The 22257-nt window shown below is 42.3% G+C and overlaps 1 protein-coding gene across 1 annotated transcript in view; it reads right to left on the reverse strand.

Moving 5' to 3' along the window:
• Nucleotides 1-8934: 8934 nt before the first annotated feature.
• Nucleotides 8935-22257, reverse strand: part of LOC129329677 (putative ferric-chelate reductase 1) — a 39867-nt gene continuing 26544 nt past the window's right edge. The window contains exons 11-16 of the mRNA XM_054979218.1: nt 21804-21890; nt 20781-20878; nt 15873-15931; nt 11842-11976; nt 11722-11747; nt 8935-9024 (exon numbers count right to left, since the gene is read on the reverse strand). Of these exons, the coding sequence (XP_054835193.1) occupies nt 8935-9024; nt 11722-11747; nt 11842-11976; nt 15873-15931; nt 20781-20878; nt 21804-21890 (495 nt within the window). The remainder of the gene's footprint in view (nt 9025-11721; nt 11748-11841; nt 11977-15872; nt 15932-20780; nt 20879-21803; nt 21891-22257) is intronic.

Consider the following 22257-nt stretch of genomic DNA (forward strand, 5'->3'; position numbering starts at 1 on the left):
TAAACACAGCACAAAGCGTAACACATATTACTGCTACTCCTCAGCTAAGCTTCTCAGGAGAATAAAAGCAAAACTGTGAGCATTTTCCCCTTGGCTGTATCTTTCCTCATTACCTAGAGGCAGGAACAGGCTTGTCTCTTCATGAAAGGCATGGGGATAGGTTTGTTTCTCACAGCGTATTTTCCTTTCCGTCTCTTAAACTTAAAAGCCAAGAAGTTTATTTATTTTGAAATGAAACCTGGGCATCTGGGACAACAAATGGTCTGAAGAGGCACTGGGCAAGACATCTAGTTTCTGGCAAAACACAGTTAACCAGGTCATATGGCAACCCTATGTGTGATCTACATAAACAGGAGAAGATTCTTGAACTGCCTTCAGATGAGTAACCACAAAGAAACATGGGAGAAGCTCTGTTGTTGAGAAGAAACTGCAATATATTTAAGCAGAGTCTCAAGTATGGTTGCCAACTCTAGCTTGGAAATTTCCAGCAGGGATGTGATACCACAAAGTCTACTCTCCAAAACTGCCATTTCTCTCAGGGAGGGCAGATCTCTCTAGTATGGAGATCAACTGTAATTCCAGAACTCCAGATCCCACATAGGAAGAACCCTGTTCTCAAAACAAAGTTGTCTGCTGGTAGTGAAACCCAAAAGGGCCTACCCTGGTTTGCCCTTTTGCTGCTGGTTTGCTGAGTTCCCTCCTCTACTGAAACTCAATCCTTCCCAGGCACCCCCCTCAAATCTCCAGGAATTTCCCAGGCTGGATTTGGCAACAACAGGGGTCAGACTAGGATTGCCAGGTCCCTCAGGGTTCAAACCAGAGGGACTAAATGAAGGGAGTTCAAAGAAAGACTGGAACTGATTGCTGTTGCTCTATGAATTTATTCCAATGAGAAACATAAGAATCCTCTGTAATCAAGCCAAGGTAGCTCTCTTGAATGTCAAACCATATAATTCTAGGCTGTTTCCATGTGCCCTTAAAGGGATGGCCCACTCCCAGAATGCTCTTGGCTTTTTTTCTTCACTCCACACATCTCCGATTTCAAAGCGGTAGCAGGCTGCTTGGCGTCCATTTTTTCAGTGCCTTTTTAAGGATGCAGGAAAGTGTGGGAAATTGCATTCTCGTAAAAGGTGCTGAAAAAGGGAAGCCAAACAGCCTGCTACCACTTTGAAATTGGAGAGGTGTGGAGTGAAGGAGAAAAGCTACCAGCATTCGGTGAGTGGGCCGTCCCCTTAAAGACACGTAGAAACAGCCTTTAAGAGAAAAGGCCTTCAGCCAAGCCCAAGCTTCAGCAGATGATTGTCCCAGATGTATTAAATCAAAGGACTGCCCTATTTTATCAATCCAGATACCATTCCCATATAAACTTTGCACAGCCACCTTGGTGTTGAACAGTTTAATGGCAGTTGTAATATACTGAGCCCCAATGAATAAAAGAAACAATAAACGACATTTGTTGTTGCTGTAGCCAATCTTTTAACATGAGCAGCTTGCACTGATCAAGTTGATCTCTGGTCAAACCAAACGCCTAGATATTTAAAATAGGGCACCTCCTTCATGTAACTACCACAAATTTGCCAGAGTATACATGGAATTTTTTGCCAAAGACCACAACCTGGGTATTTAGCTCAAGTAATATAAACACATATTGGGATGATGCAAAGTGCATGGCTTTTATTGGTTTCTATCTTGCTTTTACATGCTGATTTATCACTTTCTATTCTGTATCTCATTTAGGGAATAAAGCTGGTTAAGTATTTGTCTCTTCCATTCTTGCTTTAAAAACATTATTTTAGTGTTACTTATAATTACATACACACAAAGCAAAAAACCCCTAAACATACATATAAGCAGCCCCCCCCCCATCTTCAGGGATATATCTGTCTGTCTGTCTGTCTGTCTATATAAGGTAAAGGTATTACTCCCTGTGCAAGCACTGAGTCATTACTGACCCATGGGGGGACGTTGCATCACGTTTTCTTGGCAGACTTTTTATGGGGTGGTTTGCCATGGCCTTCCCCAGTCATCTACACATTACCCCCAGGAACCTGGGTACTCATTTTACCAACCTTGGAAGGATGGAAGGCTGTCAACTTTGAGCCGGCTACCTGAACCTGGCTATCTATACACACACACACACACAAAACAGAAACGTTCATAACAAGAAAAATAATAATTTACAATAAAGCATATTGTGCTGACCTAGGAGCCATGTATACAACAGACTAAAAGGTCTCCCTTTAACTCCTGAACTTGTTTTCAGTTTTTCCTTTGTAAGGGATGTTCCCGCATGACAGGCCTGATACAGGGACTAATCTAGGTAACAAAGGTGGTGAATTGTGCTGTCTAATGACTGATGTCATAGGCACTACCCAAGAACACTCATTGCAAACCATGATATATGAAACTGCAATGGTATCACTCCTTGTGGAAAGAATTGCATTTTCCAGTTTAGGAAATTTGCCTGCTGAGAAAATGGAGTGTTGTAAGAAGCATTTAGTTGAGGGAAGACTTCTAGAAGCTATGCCATCAAACGTACAAGTGGAAATTTTTTGCATTAAGCTAACTGCCTGGAAAGGCCTTATTTTGGAAAATCCTTGAATTAGAATTGCAGCATAACTGTGTTACTTGGATAGTTTGAGACTCCTTGATAATTTTTCTGATGACTCCCCAACTATTTAAATATTTATTATAAGGATTACATTGCTGCACTTACTTGTATGCAAGCATCTTTGATCATATTGTCCAGCCTTGTTTATCCAAGTTACCTAGCAAATACTTGATTGTACCAAATATATACCACTTGGAACCAGAGGAAGTTCACCTGAGAATAAGGATAGCAAGACATAATATACTCCACCCCAACTGACTGTTTTATCAGATTTGCAAAATTTCCATCCTTTCACATTGTAGTGCTGGAGTAATGTGAAGGAGAGAAACTAATCCTTCAAAACACAAGAGTTCAAAGCTCTTTTAACATAGCTCAGTACTAATTCCCAGGTATATTTGGCACAGAGACTTGTAACTGGTTTCTAGGGGAGAGAATGTTTCCAGCAAGGACTGAGGAAGACCAGCTGCTCAGCCCTGTTCTTCCCTGTGCCTGAGGCACTATAAGAACTTGTGGCAAGGCGCTTGCTTGTTCTTGCAGGGAACAGTGTTCTACCTAAGGCTCTGACATCCTCTGTGCCTGGTGAAAAGACTTGTCCTGAATAAGACTTGTTAAATTTCAAAGAGTTTTTATTATATGGTGGCTGTGGCTCACTGTAAGCCACCTCGGGTTCCACTTTGTGAAAGAACCAGGGTAGAAAATTTAAAAATAAAAATGAAATTTAAAATAACATTTGCCTGAAACTCAGCCTAACCCATAATAAAACACAGTTACAAATTTATTTTATTTTTATTTTATCGTGTTTGTATTCCGCCCTCCCCGCAAGCAGACTGAGGGTGGATAACAGCATTAAAACATTTAAAACATTCCATATAAAACATTTAAAAGCATCATACAAAAATATATTTAAAAATAGCAGCACTCTTTTTCTTGATGGCGGCAATACAGTTAATTACAAATAGTGCAACAGTACAGTTGAACATAGCAGCAGCTTAAGAACAGTGGTGGGCAGCTCTCATAGGGAGGGGAGTAGATGTTGTATCCTCCAGCCAACGGAGGCCCAGCCTCAGCCATAAGCCTGGCGGAACAACTCTGTCTTACAGGCCCAGCAGAAAGATAGTAGATCCTGCTGTGCCCTGGTCTCGGTAGACAGAGCATTCCACCAGGTAGGAGTCAGGACTGAGAAAGCTCTGGCTCTAGTCGAGGCCAGGCGGGCTTCCTTGGAGCCAGGGACTGATGACAATTTCTTTTCTCCTGATCAGAGGGTCCTCTGGGGAATATACGGGGAGAGATGGTCCCTCAGGTACACTGGCCCCAGTCCGCACAGGGCCTTATAGGTCAATACCAAGACCTTGAACCTGATCCGATACTCCACTGGCAATCAATGCAGCTCGCGCAATATTGGTGTAATATGCACCCTATTTGGTGCTTTCATAATGATGCGCACCGCTGCATTTTGCACCAGCTGTAATCTTCGGGTCAGGCTCAAGGGTAGGCCCACGTAGAGCAAGTTACAGTAATCTAACCTAGAGATGACCATTGCCTGGATCACTGTAGTTAAGTCACAGGTAGACAGGTAAGGGACAAGTTGCCTGGTCTGCCGCAGGTAGAAAAAAGAAGACCTGACAACCGCTGTGACCTGTGCCTCCATTTTCAGGGAGGCATCCAAGATCACCCCCAGGCTCTTAACCCTCGGAACTGGCACAAGCTGTGCCCCATCAAGGGCCGGGAGCCGGAGTCCCAAATCCAGTCCCCCCTGGCTCAAGTATAGGACCTCCGTCTTTGCTGAGTTCAGTTTCAGTCAACTCTGTTTCAACCAATCAGTCACGGCTGCAAACACATGTTCCAGGACATCTGGGGCTGAGCCAGGCCGGCCGTCCATCATCAAATACAGCTGGGTGTCATCTGCATATTGATGACACCCAAGCCCGAAACTTCGCACCAGCTGGGCAAGGGGGCGCATATAGATGTTAAACATTAAAGGGGAGAGTATTGCCCCCTGCGGGACCCCGCACACCAATGGGTGACGGGGTGACAATTTCTCCCCAAGTGCCACCCTCTGTCCCCGACTGTGGAGAAAAGAGACAAGCCACTGTAAGGCAGTCCCTCGTATACCCACATTGGCAAGGTGGTGAGTCAGAAGATCGTAATCGACTGTGTCAAACGCTGCTGACAAATCCAATAATATCAGCAGTGCTGAACCACGGCAGAGAGACCTGCCAACATGGAAATCTGTGGAGGATCTCAACAGAGGATTTATCCTCTAACCCAGAGATTTCCAGTGCAGTTCCTGTGGGCACCCATGTCCTTCTTCCCTAAAGCAAACAGCCAAATTGAGCGACCTTCTTCCTCAGTGGAGCAGGAGTGGCTCCAGGAGACTAAATTTTTGTGGCTGCAAAGAGCACCCATTTGGAAACAGTTGCCTCCACCACAGGATGATGCTTATCTTGAACCCTCACAATATTTTGTGTCTGACCCCAGTATGCAAAACAACTTTAGTGGTTGGCCATGTCCCCTCCCCTTCATGGTAGCGATTTTGTGGTGTTTTTAGTACCAGGTTTCAAATTCCAAAAGCGTCCACTGGCTCAACAAGGTTGAGGATGTCTGAGCTCATTATTCAGATGTTGGTATTCTCATCCATTCAATAGTCTTGACTTCCTGTATTCCAAAGGTGAGCAGTCCCTGAGCTGACCTCTACAACAAAGATTTCTTCCTTTTTCCTCTCATCTACTAAACTAAAATCACCTGCTCTACTAAAGTAGAGAAGCAGCTGAATAGGGCAGATACTCTACTGGAAATTATCTTATTGTGCAGATAATCTACTATGTTAAGAAGACGGAAACATTCCTGATGTGTCTATCACTTTTGTTCTTCCACTAGGAAAACAGAGATCCCCTTCATGTTTTGTTTTCTATCTATGACCAAAACTAAAATCATTTTGGCTACTACTAGCCAAATGTTTAGTACTGGTCCTCTCTACCTCAATTTCTATTGCATTACCTCAGTACCTACCAATATCACTTATGTGTGTCAGACATAAATTATTAGATTGCTAGTAATTATCTATCCTGCAATTCTGATTTTATCATATCTGATCACGAATATAATGGGCATAGAAGAAGAAACACTTGAGGTATTATGTGCTAATTATTGCAGCTACAACAAAGGAACTTTGGAAAGCAGACTCATATGAACTTATGAAATCATTACTCCCCTTCCTATTCCTTCTACTAAATGCCATAGGCTGGGTGTGGCACAGGCTCTTAGAGTACGGGGAGGTGAATTCTTGGGGAACATCTTGCCAACCATGCAACATCTTAGCTGTGCTTCTGTCTCATTCCTCTTTGCAGGTATAAAATCTGCACATGGTCAGAACCAAGAGCCTTTTGGCAAGTGCCAAAGGGCTCTTGGCTAGGGTTGCCAGGTCCCTTCTATCCTCTCACCAGGAGGGTTGGGGATGGGGACCTGGCACTTACCTTGTGCCTGTAGCGTGTAGATCTTTGCACACGTGCTCCGGAGCCAGCATGATAATGTCACTTCCAGAAGTGATGTTACCATGCTGGCTGTGGGAGCGCTGCTGTGCTCCACACGGGGCTGATTCGGCCCATTTGGGGCCCAAATCAGCCCCAAATGAAGCACAGGAACGCTCCCATGGCCAGTGTGATGACATCACTCCCAAAAGTGATGTCACTGCACCAGTTTGGAGTGCACGCACGATGCGTGTTTCTGAGGTGCCTACCTGTGGTGGGCAACCTCAAGGCGCTTGCCCCCTTCTGCCAATTGCTGGGCAATCAGTGGACGAGAAGGCAAATCCATGGCCATCTGCCCACCACTGGCAGGCACCTGGGAACCCTACTCTTGGCCCATTGCTGCCTGTGTGAGTTACACGAGCAACCACTGGGTCTAGAACCTGACCAGGATGTTGTTTAGAGCTTTCTGTTTTCTTTGTTTACTCACTATATTTTGTTTATTTAATTTTTGGTTTACATTAGACACCTTTGTAGGCTGCTTTAGGGATAAATTTAAATAAATAAATATCTAGCTGCAAGTTCAGCCATTTCTTTATTTCTTGCACAGAAGTGCTCTAGTTCTGTGGAACTGCCTTATGCAAATTCTGTTGAATGTTCCAAGAAGCCCAGTATTCGCCACCAACTTGGCCTGGCCAAATATTTTCCCTTCATGGCCAGAGTTGTTGAGGAGTTATTGCTTGTCCCCTTCTGGTTCCCAGCTTCCCCAGTTACTAGTTCTTCATTGCGCATGCCAAGGACCAGTCATCCAAAGCCATTTTTGTGTACTCAGGCCTTAACGCTTTTTTCAATCTGCACAGGAGGAGGTGGGCATGCAATGATGTATGCACACCAGGGCAAATGCAGGTGAATGCTTGCAAGGAGGCAATCCTCTGCTGTGACGGTTGGGTGGCTCAGTTGACTGAGTAAGGAAGAGGAAGACAGATAATGGAAAATGGAACCAATTGGCTCAGGATGGTGGTAAAGAGGCAATAAACTGGAGGGGGCAATGGGGCTGCACGTCAGCATGGTTAAACAGCAAGGCCCAGTGGTTTCAAGCAGGTTCCCCCCTCCTCAAAGAGTTCTTCAGGGGAAGCTCCCCCTTCACCCAGCCCTGATGCCACTTGCCTTCCTAGGAAAGAGGCTGGGAAACAGAAGTTCTGGAAGAAGTGAAGTTCAGCCAGCAACTGAGAAGCAACCAGAAGCAGTCACTCTATCTTAAGTTCACCCATTGTGTGGATGTGCACATCTGTGCCAGGATGCAGAACAAGAGAGTCTCGTGACTTGTCCCTGTATTGTGTGGCTCAGCTCATTTTTTAAAAAAATTATCTGCTCTGTATATAGATTATTTCTGATATCTGATTATTTCTGATATCTTCTAACATGACTTTTGTTGTGGGAGCCTGGTATGGTGCGTGGACAGTACCGGTTTGTAAGCACATGCAATGGTTTAGATAAACAGTGTGTTTTCTGTATGCTTCATCTCAGACCCTGGTGCCAGAATCCACCTCCCTCTCCTCCCCAGAAATCCTAGTTTCCACTACAGTTGGCCAGTTGATGCTTGGAAGCTCATAAATGACATATGAAATTGGTGCAGGCTTTTTGTTCTCATCTGGTATCTGGAAGTGTATTGCCTCTGAATGAATGCTGGTACAGAAGATATTCACCTTTTGCTGTTATTTTTCAAACACAGGAATTCATCATTTGTAAAAGTCAACAGCATTTGTAATTCGAGATATACCAAGCCATTGGTAATATTGATTAAATCAATACAAGATAAGAGCCGCAAGATCATGTTCAAACATTAATTTGGTGATCATCATAATTAAATACATATGCCATGATCCAACAGAAAGCAGAGTTCCCCCAACCTCAAAAGCTTCCATCCATTTCCATACAGGGACCTGACAGTCATATAAAGAATGCATGTACAAACTGGGTTTCTCCATTGAAATGAAGTAAATTAGGCAGCCTGCACTGGTAAGAAATCTCTGGACTGTAATGTTAATTGGGAATTCCAAACCAGGTTTGCCCAGGTGAGCCTGATCTCATCAGATCTCAGAAGCTAAGCAGGGTCAGTCTTGGTTAGTAATTGGATGGGAGTCCTCTAATGAAGACCAAAGCTGCAGAGGCACACAATGGCAAACCACCTCTGTTAGTCTCTTGCCATAAAAACCCCACCAGGAGTCGCCGTAAGTTGCCTATGACTTGAGGGCACTCTCCACCACCAGAGAGATTTACTTCCAAGGAAATGCCTGTAGAATGGTAGCCTCAGCTATGATTGCATCAAAAGACTGCTGAGACTGTTTTTTTATACAAAGTATAGTGATTAATGGTGCAATCCTAAGCAGAGCTACATCTCTCTAAGTTCAATGACTACTGACATAATCACACAAAGGGGCAACATTTTCCTTTGTTGAAATCTATAACTATGTTATGTACCTTAGGCCAAATATAAACATCTTCTGCAATATTTAGGAACACAGCAGTTATTTAAAGTGAACCCACTTGTGCATTTTTACCTTCCTTTAGAAAATGGCATTTTTCTTATGATGAATCATGCTCAGACAAGATTAAACAGTGCACTTAATCAATGCTTTCAGTAACTACTAAGTGGTCACCTCTAGAAACTGAACTGAGGGCCAAGCTACACATGATGAATGACACTTGAATGGCAAGTGTATTTCTCCCTGTTCACTTGCCCTCCACTCAATCCACTTGCCGTTCAAGTGTCATTCGTCATGTGTAGCTTGGCCCTGAGAAAATTATAATTTTCCATCTCCTTTTCAATATATAAAAAGCACATATTCTTCTACCATCTTAACTTTTTCCGATACCCACAAGGAGGGCTATTACAAATGCCAGGCTGCCACACAGATATATTAGCAGCAGTAATATTTCACTTTTCACCTAAAAGGAAACACAAATATTAACATTAAGTGAACATTCTCTTTTGCTTAGATTTTTACTTACACACACAGACACACATGTAAAATCTAAACCTTGTTATTCAGAATGACTGTCTGTTAACCTTAGTCTTCCTACATCACTTAGCACCTGCCTACATAATATTTTAATTTATTTCCATACAGACTTCTATTTAGTAGGCAGGAGAGGTGCTGTCTGGAAACTGAGGTCCTTTTCACACTGGGACTTTAAAGCGTTTCAGTATCTGTTCTGCTTCCCATGTTTGCAGGAGTTTCACACTTGCAAGGTAGTCATGGGACGCAGTACTGATGTTTGTCCACAGTAGCCCCGATTTCCCCCCCTGCGGACGCACCGCGATTTACATACCGCATACAGTTTAAACCATCATTTATGAGCATTCACCACTATCGCAATGGCTTCAGCATGGCACCCCCATGTTCCACACTGTCCGGCAGATTCAATTTGGCTTCTTGTTTTTCATTTTAGACAGGGTTTGAAGCATCGGTGCAGTTTCAGGCTTTCGAAGCTTTGCAATTCACAGCACATTTTTTTTAAATTTTGAGCAGACACAGTAAATGATGGAAAAGGAGTTCAGAGAGCTGAGAAGGGTGGGAGTGGTTAATTCTGCACAGACCAATCAGCTCAGGGGAAAAGGAGAGGGGGAGAAGAGAAGCAGAAGGGGAGTATAGAGTTCACACTGACATTCATCAGGCCAGACGCAACTTGGCAGCGGCTTCAAAATAACATCGCGGTATGTCCGCAGGGGGGAAATCATGGATATCACGGACAAACATTGGTTCTGCATCCCATGACTACCTTGCAAGTGTAAAACTCTTGCAAACATAGGAAGCAGAACAGATACTGAAATGATTTAAAGTCCCAGTGAGAAAAGGCCCTTTATTTTAAAGCCGCTGCCAAGTTGCGTCGGGCATGAAACCAAGCCTTTTGCACAGCCCTTTGGAAACAAAGTGGCAGGGTAGCTGCCATGAGGGGATGAAGCAGCAGCATTTTAACCCTTTCCTGGTTTGACTTAAAAAAAATGAGAGTGGAACAAGCATGAAAAGTACATGTTTCCCTCCAGCTCAATCAGCAAATACAGAGTGGGGGGAATGGGTTCCAACATTGCAAGGTTATTATGCCTGATCAAAGTTTTTTAAAAAGTGTAATGTGAATTGCAAAGCCCCAAAAGCCCAAAACTGCACTGATGCTTCAAAGCCTGTCTAAAATGAAAAATAAGATGCCAAATTGAAACTGCCTTGGACAGTGTGGAACATGGGGGTGTCATGCTGAAGCGATTGTGATCACCATGAATGCTCATAAATGGCAGTTTAAACCTTAAGTGCAAAAAGGGCCTGAGAGGGAGGAGAAGGTCATTGAAGGTGTCTGGGGAAGTGGGAACATTTCATATGGGAGACAGTTTCCCCAATCTCTCTCTCCCCTCCCCAAGAACTGCACAAGGGAGTAGGACTGGTTTTTTTCCCTTTTGCAAAAAGGGAGCATTTGCAGTATCAGCACCCCTTAAGCTAACGCTGAACCTTCTCTGCAGCAACCATCATACCAAGGAAAGGGTCCAAGAGCACTGGTTCTAATTGGCTGAAGAGTACTTAAAACCGCGCTGATGTGTGGCCTAAGGTTTCAACTGTATGGGAAATAATAAAAACCAAAGAACTAGTCAGGAACCTTGCGTTGCTGAATATAAATTACTGAAACATCAGCAGATGGCTTCTTACCATTAGCCCTACCAGCAAATCTCTAGAGGCAAACCATGGATTACTTTTAACAGTGGCAGAAGCGGTCAAAAGACCAGGTTGGAGCCCCAGAATCCACTCAGAGAGGACGGGCAGGCTGCAAAGCTGCCATCACTTTCTGTTCTTCCTCCTCCATGAGGGGGGCTATTGGTTGCTTACCTGGATGCCCTGTGGCTAAGACTGTCCCTGAACATTGGCAACACTTTTTTATAGCATCAATGGCTCTTCTGGTGGAGAGAATTGACAGCAGAGAAATGGCTGCAGGATGAAAAGGGGTTTAAATCTCCCCACCCTGCAATTTCTTCGCTCCAATTTCCACCCGCCACCTGTTTTCTTCACTGCAAGGCAAATATGCATCTGAAACCTTACAGGGAAAACCCCAGTATGCTGTTGGGAGCAGAGAAATGCAAGTGGTGAAAGGGGTTAAATAACGCCTCCCTCTTCATCCTCTGCTGTAAATTCCACCCTCCCAAAGAAGCTTTGATTTTTAAAAAGAGGCACTGGGCCATTGGCACACACACTAACATGTAACTAGTTCCCGTTGAACTTTCAAAATAATTCTTGGTTTTCCTGACTATCCTAAACCTTTGATTTAGGACAGGTGACTCATTTAAAATGCTTGTTTGTTTTTGTTTGTTTTCAGGAGAGAATAGCGAAGGGATGAGTGGCTTTTTTCTCTCCAGGCATTTTATCCCACCCCACTCCCACTCCACAGGCACAGGTAAAAGTAGCTTGGGTGTGGTATTTTTCAGCAGGAACATAGTATTGGAGGAAAACATGTAAAGGCCAGCAGCTATACATGGGAAAGCAAAACATGCTCCTCTAAAAATGATCAGCTTCCCATACTGAAGTAGAGATTCTGTTCTACAACAATGTCACAGTTCCAGATTCCTATAAAACAAATTACTTAAGACTAGCGGGAAGCAATTACCTTGGCCTGTGAATTGTCATATGTTTCTGCAAATGCAAAAGATAGGAGTGTTACTAAATCCTTCTTTGCCTCATTCCTTTATTAAATAAAAGCAGCAAACATTTGTGAATCAAACTTTACCTCTCGTTTTTAACCAGAGGTTTACATCCAGTATGATGGCTATTAACACTTCCCAGCCCACAAAGCCACCCATAGTTTTAACCATCCAGTGGTTAGGAGAGCTGAGCATCTGTAGTCCCAAAAATAGGTCAGCATCTAAGGTGAAAAAGAGAAAATTCACAGCAAGCAGATTACATTTAGATTGACAGCCCTTTTATAGCACATTTCAAAGTCCCATTCTAGATTCTAAGGCCAGTTAATACATTTAGTAGAATCAGTGGTAAAGCTCTCTGGAGACTGTACTCCTCCGTATTGCATAGGGAGGATTGAATATTTGAATGCTTCTCCCTGTTTTTAAAGAAAAGGTATCCTAGCCTTTGCCCCAACAGGCTGTTTTCCTATGAAAAAGGAGTCTAGACTGGAGTCTACATGAGGTGCAGATATCAAGCACTTGTGTGAATCAACCTGTCAAGTAGTGGGGAAAATTTTGACCACACACTACCTCCTGATCAAGTTCAGTATGTGATGAAACTTCACACCAATGGACTACCAAAAGGTACGTTATTAAAAAGATCATCTGTAGTCACTGAATTTGTAAAGAAAGTATTTGACCAATCTGTTAATATGGATAATGATACACAGTCATTTGGTGTCCGCTCTAAGTGTCCAAATCACATGGAGGTTGAACTTTCTTTGGAAAAACCTGACATCAGCAGTCAGTAGCAAAATGCTCAGGTGGATGGGGAATTGGAGGGCACAAAAGAGAATGAAATACCACCATAACTCAAAGGAGCAGAGAGAAGATCCTATCAGGATTAGAGATGAGCACGAACTGAAATACAAACCAAAATTAAGTACGAACCAAGCTCGTTTGCGAACCAGTGGTTCGTCAGATCCTATTTCTGACGAACCGCCACGAACTTTAGGCTGGTTTGTTCAGTTCGTTTTTTGGTTTGTCGCTGCAGACAGCCTGGCGCCAATCAATCAGTTTCCTAGGCAACAGGGGATGGACTTCCTGCCGACCTTCTGCTGACCCGGAAGTGAACTTCTGCAGACCTGGAAGTGATGATTTTCTGACCTGGACATGACACTTTCATGAACCAAATGAACTGTTTCATGAACCAGGGGCAGGTTCGTGAAAGTTCGTGGTTCATGAAATTTGACGAACCACAAACCACATGGTTCGGGTTTTTTTCCAGTCCGTGCCTATCTCTAATCAGGATTACTCTTCCACAATCAGAAGTAGAATTGAAACTGAGAGTCCATGCAGCACTTAACGTACCATTATATTTTCCAGGAAAATTATCACTATGTATTCTTGCAGGCATTAGGTTGCCAACCAGCCTGGAAAAAATGTCCCTTTAATAGAGTTTTAAGGTATGAAAATGGAGAGCTGGTCTTTCATGACATGTAGGTAAATAGCATCTCCTGATGAACAACACCACATTAATTCTCTATTATTTTATTTAGAATATTTTAAGACACCTTTCTGCCCAACTTATGGTCCCCAACGCTGCCCAACTTATGGTCCCCAACTTTAAAACCAGATTTAAAACACATATAAATATATAGAAACAATTAAACCAGAATGCAAAAAACACCCCCTTGAATGGGAAGAAGGGCCAGTGTGACCCTTTTACTTTTCTCTGAAGCTGGCCAAAACATTTACAAATCTATTTTTAATTATAAGTTCTTGCTCACCTTGGGGGCAAATGAGGCCCCACTTTCCAATCTGCAGGCAAAGTTACCGTTCATTATTTAGTTTATTTTAGTGTTCATATTCTTTTAATGTTACAGCAATAAAAAAATGAAAGGAAAATCAGGAATTAACTATCTGTTCTTGTTTGCTCGGGTGTGTGGGATTAACAAATGATTCATGAACGAACAGGATTAAACAGGAAAAACAAGAAAAGGAAGAGAATATCAAGGGGCAGTAATCCTAAGAAACTTGATTTGAAATCTGGCTATCAAATTAATATTTTTTTTAAATCACCAAACAGGACAACTCTAGAATGCAACAGATGTCAACAACAATCATCTAGATCCTCCATTAAAAATGAATCCTGACTCTTTCAAACTAAATTATTAAAGTGGAAGCACCTGGAAAGTTAGGAGACTCAGAACCTAGTGATGTCATTAAAAATACCATTATGAACGGATTTTACTGCTTCACTTTTACTAGGTGACTGTTTAAAACGAATCTGCCTTCATGAGGTGTAAGCTGCAATTTACCATTCCAGGGCAAATGACTGAAAAAAAGAGTCTCCTTAGAGTCTAACTTCATCTGGTCCAAAATGTAGGAGCCAAGCTACTACTATCAGGGACTGGACACAGGGATTGTAATACTCCTGCGCTGGAAGATCTGAACAGGCTGCCCATGAGCCTGCTTGCGGGGAGGGCGGAATATAAATACGATAAAATAAAATAAAATAAAATTTATTTCCAGGCACAATTCAAAATACTGGTTCTTACCATTTAATGTCCTAAGCATTCTGGAATGAGAGGACTTGAAGGACTTCTCCTCCCATACTGTCTAGTCTGCCAATTGAGATACTCCTCACAAGCTCTCTGTGCCACCACCTGCAGAAGTGGGGTGGGTGACAACCAGGGACAGGGCTTTTTCAGTGGTGGCACCTTGCAGAACACCTGGTGCCTACTATCCACGGGACTGAAGCTTAAGCAACCTCTTCCAACATGCCACTGTCCAAATAAATTAGTCCAAATAAGGAACCTATGTACCTGGGAATCGTAGAGCAGAACTACAAGTGACAAAAGGCACAGGTTGGACACTTGTCAGCTTCCCTCAAGTTTTGATGGGAAATGTAGGCATCCTGGTCTTGCAGCTTGGCTCACCAACTGCTGTCCAATGGACTTTTCAACTGTTGCTTGTCCAACATTCCGCCAAGCTGCCTACATTTCCCATCAAAACTTGAGGGAAGCTGACAAGTGTCCAACCTGTGCCTTTTGTCACTTGTAGTTCTACTCTTAGTTTTACCTGGGAACTCCAGAGCACACCTACTTGACAGTTCCCAGGATAGCTCTGGAGGGCAAACCCAGGAACAACAGCTTATGTAGTTAGGCTCTCAGATGTAATCAAATATTAGTTTTCACTAGATGGAGGGTTCAAATAATAGGGCTTTACATTAGCTTCCAATAACAGCAGATAGGTACAAATCAGAATAGGCTCCAGAGAAAAAATGAAACAATGTTCTGGTTCTTACATCCCTTCTCTGTCTACCTACAAAATTTCAAATTGTTGTTATTGTTTTAAAGGATAGGAGGTCTGTAAATTCAGTGCTAAACAATGCCAAACAAGAAGTCCAGCTTTTTGAGAATGGTATTAACTGTTCTAATTCAATGCCTTTCAATAAATATAGTTAACTTTATTTTGACTGCACCATTTCCCCCTGCATAACCTGGAAATTATGAACTAGGGAAGGATGAGGATTCAGCATAACGCAGGGGAGCAAGGTAGGATGGAGAAATAGCAACAGGTGGCCCCCGGAGTTCTGACTCTGCTGAACAAAGCAGCCCCGGTTACACTACAAACAAGTAGTTTTTATACCACTTTAACTGTCATGGCTTCTCCTAAGAGGATCCTGAAAATTGTAGTGAGGTGAGAATTCTCAGTAAGAAATTCCTGCCATTCCCAATAGACTATAATTCCAAAGATTTCCTTGGGAGCCAGTGTAGTTCTATAGCATGGATATGTCCTATTTGACTGTAGGAAGCTCCACCTCTGGCTGTTGAATGTCTACACTTTCAACAGAAATTAGCACTTGTACATTGGTTTCCCTGTGCAACCCAAGAGATAAAAACTTTCTCTTAGGCAACAACTTGTATTTTGAGCATATGTATATGAGAAACAAATCCACTCAAGTTGTCCTTATGTATATGAGTTTCTTGTATCTACCAAGCTACTACCTTCCACTGGAATTAGGATCAGGGTGTTCACATTCCATTACACTTGCCTGATTTTTTTCCCCATCAAAGTCATGCAAATTTCTAGCCAAGGATTGGTACTTGTAAGTCAGAAAGAAACATTTACTTACCTGCCAATACTTTGATGACTAAAGCATTAAGCATGTGAAACCAATTAAAAATGAACCTCCTGTTGATGCAATGCAAAACACTGTGTTAGAGATCTTTGTTCTTTAAGGTAAACATTAGGCAGTTGCAGGGATATGGTATCATGCTAACTGGTGATGGAACGGACTGCGAGTGGGTGGCAAGGTTCTCTTTCACTCAGTAAGAGACTGAGAATTCCTTCTTAACTAGAACATCCAGAGCTGACACTGGGAAAATGACGTAGCAGCTACACCAATATATTTACTTGACATCCCAAACCAGTGAATAAGATCTGTTTTCCACAAGCACTCACAAATGCAGTGTCATTTGCAAAAATCACTGACTTGCAATGAATAATATTCCTTCATTGCCAACCAGAGTTGTTGTCCCTTGGAAAGAGTGCCTGAAGCCTTGATTTAAGCGGCTTGAGATACAGTAATAATACAGTCAACCTTTACTGGAAAAGTGGTCCTGATTTTGCACAGTGGCTTTTGACAGCCTTCTGGAGTAGAAGCCACACATCCTTTTTTGCTACTTTAATCCAGGAGTTCCCAAACTTGTAGAGTCTGTTGGCACTTTTTGAATTTGGAAAAAGATAGTGGTACCACCACAAAATGATTCCTGTGGAGACATACATTTCACTTTGGGGGTCTGGACTGTTCCAAAACCTTCAACATGTAGCTTTTAAAAGTTTCTCCTCCCTCGTAGCTGACAGGAGTTGAGGAGAGCTGGACAGGGGGGACCCAGAAAAAGGGAATGAAAGCCCCTCCAAGGGTTAGGAGGAATGAAGTGGGTGGTGAGTGCCAATTGGAGACTAATTTCCAGCCGCCTCAGAGGGCAAGGTGGGATCATGTTCACAGGTGAGTTGGGCTGTTCCGTCACAGCTACCATGCATGCAGAAGGGACTAATCACAAAATGCCTACCACTGGGGGTGTGGCTATCACAAAATGGCACCAAACGGGGCACAAATCAGCTCTTTGTGTTCCTATTTGGTTTCCAGTTCCTAAGAAAGGGGAGGATGTTCTCCCTGTACTGCCTCAAGGAAAGGCTGCCATGCCCAGAGACATGAAGTCTGTGCTTAGGCCCAAGTTGAAGGTGCAGGGCCATGACACGCTTGCCCAGGATAATCTCAACAGTGTTAGTCAGTCAGCTGTTAGGACATAATGTCAAGCTCCCTAATGTTTTGTTCCTGTTCCATTCAAGATCCTTTGGACTTTTTCCTTGAAAAGCAAGTGGCCTCTAGGAAACACATGCTGGGCACCTCAGTCTCTACAGGTGAATGATCACTGCCCCATTTCTTCACAATAACAGTGTAAAGAGTACATTTTTTAAAAAAACGACAACTCTACCAGTACTCCGATTTTATACAGACACATACAGATCCAGTAATATTCTTCCATCTTCCGCATGGGATGCAGATGGCCACCACAAATAACCTATAAAAAAGTCACTCCCATTGCTACAGTTGTGCATGTATTTACTACAGTACGCTAGATTATAGAGATAGCTGTAGAAACAGGATTTCATTTTATCATAAGTCCATGTGTAATGATGTGCAAGCCTACCTGAAAGTCATGTCCTCTGGTCTATAATCTTAGCCTAATGCTAGCTGGGCATGGACTGGTTGTTGTTACTTGGTAATTGGGGGAATTGTTCATTGTACATGTTCAAAGACACACTTTTTTATTTCATATAGCCTAAGAGTTTTGGCTCTGAAAACAGGCCATGATGAGTTCTTGCTGTCTGAGATTTCTTCTTTTACCAACCTCTTGTGACCAGAAAATACTCTTCCAAACATGTCAAACTGCCACTCTGCATCTGATTAGTACAATTTATGTTAGAAGACCTGGACGAACTCATAACAGTACATGTGGTAATTACAGTCCTACAAGTCCTATAATCAGTTTCAATCTCTAATTAATTATATAAGAAAGTTTAATCAGACTCACAAATGTCTCAATATGTATCCTACCATTTATAGTTTAAAGGTATTAGATACATAAACCAGCTGCTTTCTCTTGGTTACAGTGAGTATCTAGGGCAACGGGTCCTTCTTTTCACTAGTAATGTGTATACAATAGAAAACCAGTATAACCAGGACACAGACTGTCTGATTCTTCACACACGCCGTAGTATACCAGGGCAAACAAAGGACAGCTCAATTCCTGCATTCTGAGCGCCAGTTCCCACCCCATGCCTGGTACTTTGGATTAAGCATGCACAAGGAGATCTATGCTCAGAATTTGCTTTCCAGGTGCATGCAGACCCCATTCTGATACAGACCACAGCACACAGTAAGAGAGGGGTCTTAAGGCTTCCATCTTGTGTTGTGTTTCTGAAATGAAACAGTCCCAGGGAATCACTATTGGCCCCACTGCAGGGTATACATAATTGTCCTGAATGGGGCAAATAGCAGCTCCCCAAACTATCTCAAGTCTGAATACATTCCTTAGGGAAGCAAGGGAGGTGGTGGAACAGCCTGCAGATTCACAAGCCCAGGGCACTCCCCAGTGATTCTTGATAGGCTCCTCCTTCAAGGGGGTTTAGTCCAGAAGCCAGAGTTCCAAGACAGAGAGCAGAATGCAAACAGCTATGTGGGCAGCTGCAGATGACAAAAGCTGCATTTACACCTTGTGGGATATTCCACTATGGATACGCTACAGCAGCTATTTGCGACTGGATTTTCCTGTGTGAACAGGATAATTGAGGAGGCAAATGACTGCTATGGCACAGCATCCAGTGATGTATGGATCAGCTCCTCTGTCACCATAAATGTGTATTTCAGAAGGATGGTGTAGGGATATGAAGGTTTCAGACATTCTGTTTCCCACAGGATTGGACTCAAGAAGCTAGGGGAAGAGAACTAGACCCAAGCCCATGCACTGTGCTAGTCTTGCGTGAGTTGAGGGGACTCTCTGTGACAATGTATGCAGATCTCTGGCATACAGTGATGATTATACACAGGTGTGTAAGCACAGGGACTAAAGTATCAGAGTTCTTCCTCCTGATCTGGCATCTCATAGGCCATGCAGTGAGTCACTGGGAGGGAGGATGCTGCTTGGAAAAGCCACTCATGCAGCCCTACCCCTGTTGGATATGTTATTTGCACACACTTCCCAATGGGTAGGTCACACTACAGGGAAGCCACCCTCCGTTATCTTGCTCAGTTTGTGAAAGATGCAAGATTCTTTGATAAGAAAACACTTAATGCCTGCAGAGCACAGTCCTCCTGAGAGGGCAAAGTGAGCCTCACAGAGCTGCGTCGAAACCAACACAGGCATGCTACCAAAGAAGCATTCTGGTATGAACGTGATTTATCCAGCTGGACTGTTCCTCCAAATTGTTTTTATTCAATTATAGGGAAAGTATGTGGTTACTATGCACTGCCCTCAAGGTGTTACACAAAAGGTTGACTTCAAAATCATCAGCACTACTTTGTCTAACCTGCAGAAACAGCCATAAATTTTGTAATCGCTTGTTAAAACTTGCATAGACATAATTTACTGAAGGTATGCAACTGGTGTAGTGGTTAGAGTGTTGGATTATGACAGAGGAAATCCAAGTTCAAATTTCTACTCAACCATAAAGCTCACTGGGTGACCTTGGGCCAGTTACTCTCTCTTGGCTGAACCTACTTCATAAGGGTATTGTGAGAACAAAATGCAAGCAAGAAAAACAGGATTGCCAGACCAGTGCTGGCAACCAATGGGTGCTTTTTGGGGGTGGGGACATGTAGATTAGTGTTGCTCTGGCACCGCAACATCACTTGCAGTGCAAACCCAAAGCACTGGAGCAATAAGCCTAGGATTTTACTTGGTTTGCTTAAAGTTTGGTCTGAAACTCTGTGGTTTTATCTGGTTTACCTAAAGGAGAACAATGTACGCTACCCTGAGATCCTTATGAGAAAAGGACAGATAAAAGTGTGCTAGATAGATATGGTGTTAGTCAGGCCCAATTGGTTCTGCTTCTGCTATTTCCATACATCTGTGCTAGACAAAATGCTGTTGGGAAGTTGTGGGGGAGCAAGGTCCCTGCTTCCCCAGAGCATCAAGTTTCCCTGACTTTTTCCCAGTCTTTTTCAAATGCACTTTGCTGCCAAGTTTTGGGAAATATCACAGTAAAGCCTGGTTGGCTGTGATATGGATGGGAAAGTTTGGATTTTCCCACCACGTGTCAGCCATTTTTCTGCCTCAGTCCCCACAGTGGCCATTTCTTCCCACCACCATTGGGGAATCTTTTGCTTTTAAAAAAATTGACCACTGAATATCATTATAGAATATAATGTTACAACAATCCATGCATCAGGTTTTCTGAATTTACAGCTTTCATTTTTTAAGTTATGTCTCTACTCCCTTTGATTTCAGAGATAATAAGTGGAATGACGTATTGCCACAATGAAAGGGGATGGATACTTACTTTTTGTTATATATCTGCATTTGAATATTAAATTGCTATTTTTTAAAAAAAACTGGAAAAGCCTCTGTGGCCTGGACACCTGAGGGAAATGAGATGGCGGCTGCCAGGGAAATGAGGCACGAAAACTGTGGGGAAATCTGCCAGATGGAAGCTCCATTGTTACTGCTCTGTTTCAGCAGCCTCCACAGCAACAGGACAACTACACAAGCTTATCCCTGTACGAAAACCACCAGATCCTTTAAAACGAACATAGAAACAGGGGGGAAAGCACATGCCTATAGTTGTTTCTATTCAAAATCAATCTCTACAAATGTTGGTTGGCCCTTCTGAAAATGACAAATCAGAACTGAGGAAGAATTGTTTGCTATATCTCTATACATTCCAGAAAAGTTTTGAACAAGTTAAAAATGCTTATATAGCAAAAACAGTAATGTATGCACATAATCTATACTTGTGAGATGTATGATATACAAACCAGTTACTTTGAGGAGAAGGGCGGAAAAAAGCTATCAAAGGTTGAAAGAAAGATAGAACCATAACAATGCATCCAATAACAGCATGTGCTTCTGCACCCTGTGGAAGAAGGAAAATGGTATAAATGACAAGCCTGTCTTGTTAATACAAGCAAAATTACATAACTGAAAAAGGGAAATTCCTTAACCGTTGCAAATTTATTGTAAATGTTTTTGTTCATATCAAAATAAAAAAGTTGCAAAAAAGTAGATACTGTTTGAGGTAACTGAGATTAGAGGATGTGGCATGCATTTCAGTTCCTCAAAACTGAAATAATCTTTAGTCTTTCACCCTGCAAAAATCCATTTTTCTCTCATATGTGAAGCACTGAAAGATCAAGTTCTGAACTAAACTACACACATCTATTTTTTTTTACTGTCAGGAGCCATAGGGATAAGTGTAAACATTGCCAATGGGGCATATTCACTCCTCAAATGAAAACAAGGTGGTAAAAGACAGCCTAGACGAACATGACTGTCTCAACAAATGACAAATGTCCGTATTTCTGCAAGACAAAAAGAATCAAAATAAGAAGAAGAAAAAGAAGGGAAAAGAGTTGATATGCTGAAGCAAAAAAGAATTCCTGTCCTGAAGGGCGGTATGTAAATTGAATGTTATTAAATTCTGAGCATCATGAATATATTTCTTCTTATCTCAATACACCTGTATATAAACAATTGAACATAAAAGATGGATCCTACCTGCTTTTCTACAGGCACAAGACGGATGAGAAATCCCATCTCATTTTCCTTCTTACTGGAAACCCTGTCCCATATGGATTTTTTTTCTATGCAAGTCCCATGATCCCCAACATAGCGTTTCTGGAAGTGGGGGGGCCTTCTCCCTCTTGCTTCAATGATACTCCAACAGCTTTTTAAAAAGTACTATGTACATTTAAAAAGTACTGAACAAGATCCTCAGTTTCCAAAATTAGTTGTCTACCAGGGCATTAGATATCATATTTTTCTTAATAAACACAACTTACACTACTCCATCCTTTTCTTGCCACAAATGCCAATATGAAAGCAATTATTGTTACAGCTACAGTTAGCAACATCACCCAAAAGTGAATCTAAAAGAATAAAAATCAAAGTGTTAAATTAGACGACAACAATAAAACATGAAGAATTGTTTTTGTTTATTTGGTGATATGTCACTTTCACACAGAATGGACATTCTTTGTCCCTCCCAAGGCCACAGGAATGATATTTTCTTAAACAAAATTACTGATTCTCTTTCACCATCTACAGGCAGAAGTGTGAAAAACCCAAATGAAGGCAACAAGGATTTATGGAGGCAGATCTACTTCACGAGTAATCACTATACAGACAGGCTTCAATGCATTGACTAGAAAAAGTGTGACTGATATAAATTTCACACCTACATAAAGAAAGAAAAAAATCTCATGCACAGCATAACATGCTGGAGTATAGCATGTT

The sequence above is a fragment of the Eublepharis macularius genome, chromosome 5 (genome assembly GCF_028583425.1).
Source record: "Eublepharis macularius isolate TG4126 chromosome 5, MPM_Emac_v1.0, whole genome shotgun sequence".
NCBI lineage: Eukaryota > Metazoa > Chordata > Lepidosauria > Squamata > Eublepharidae > Eublepharis > Eublepharis macularius.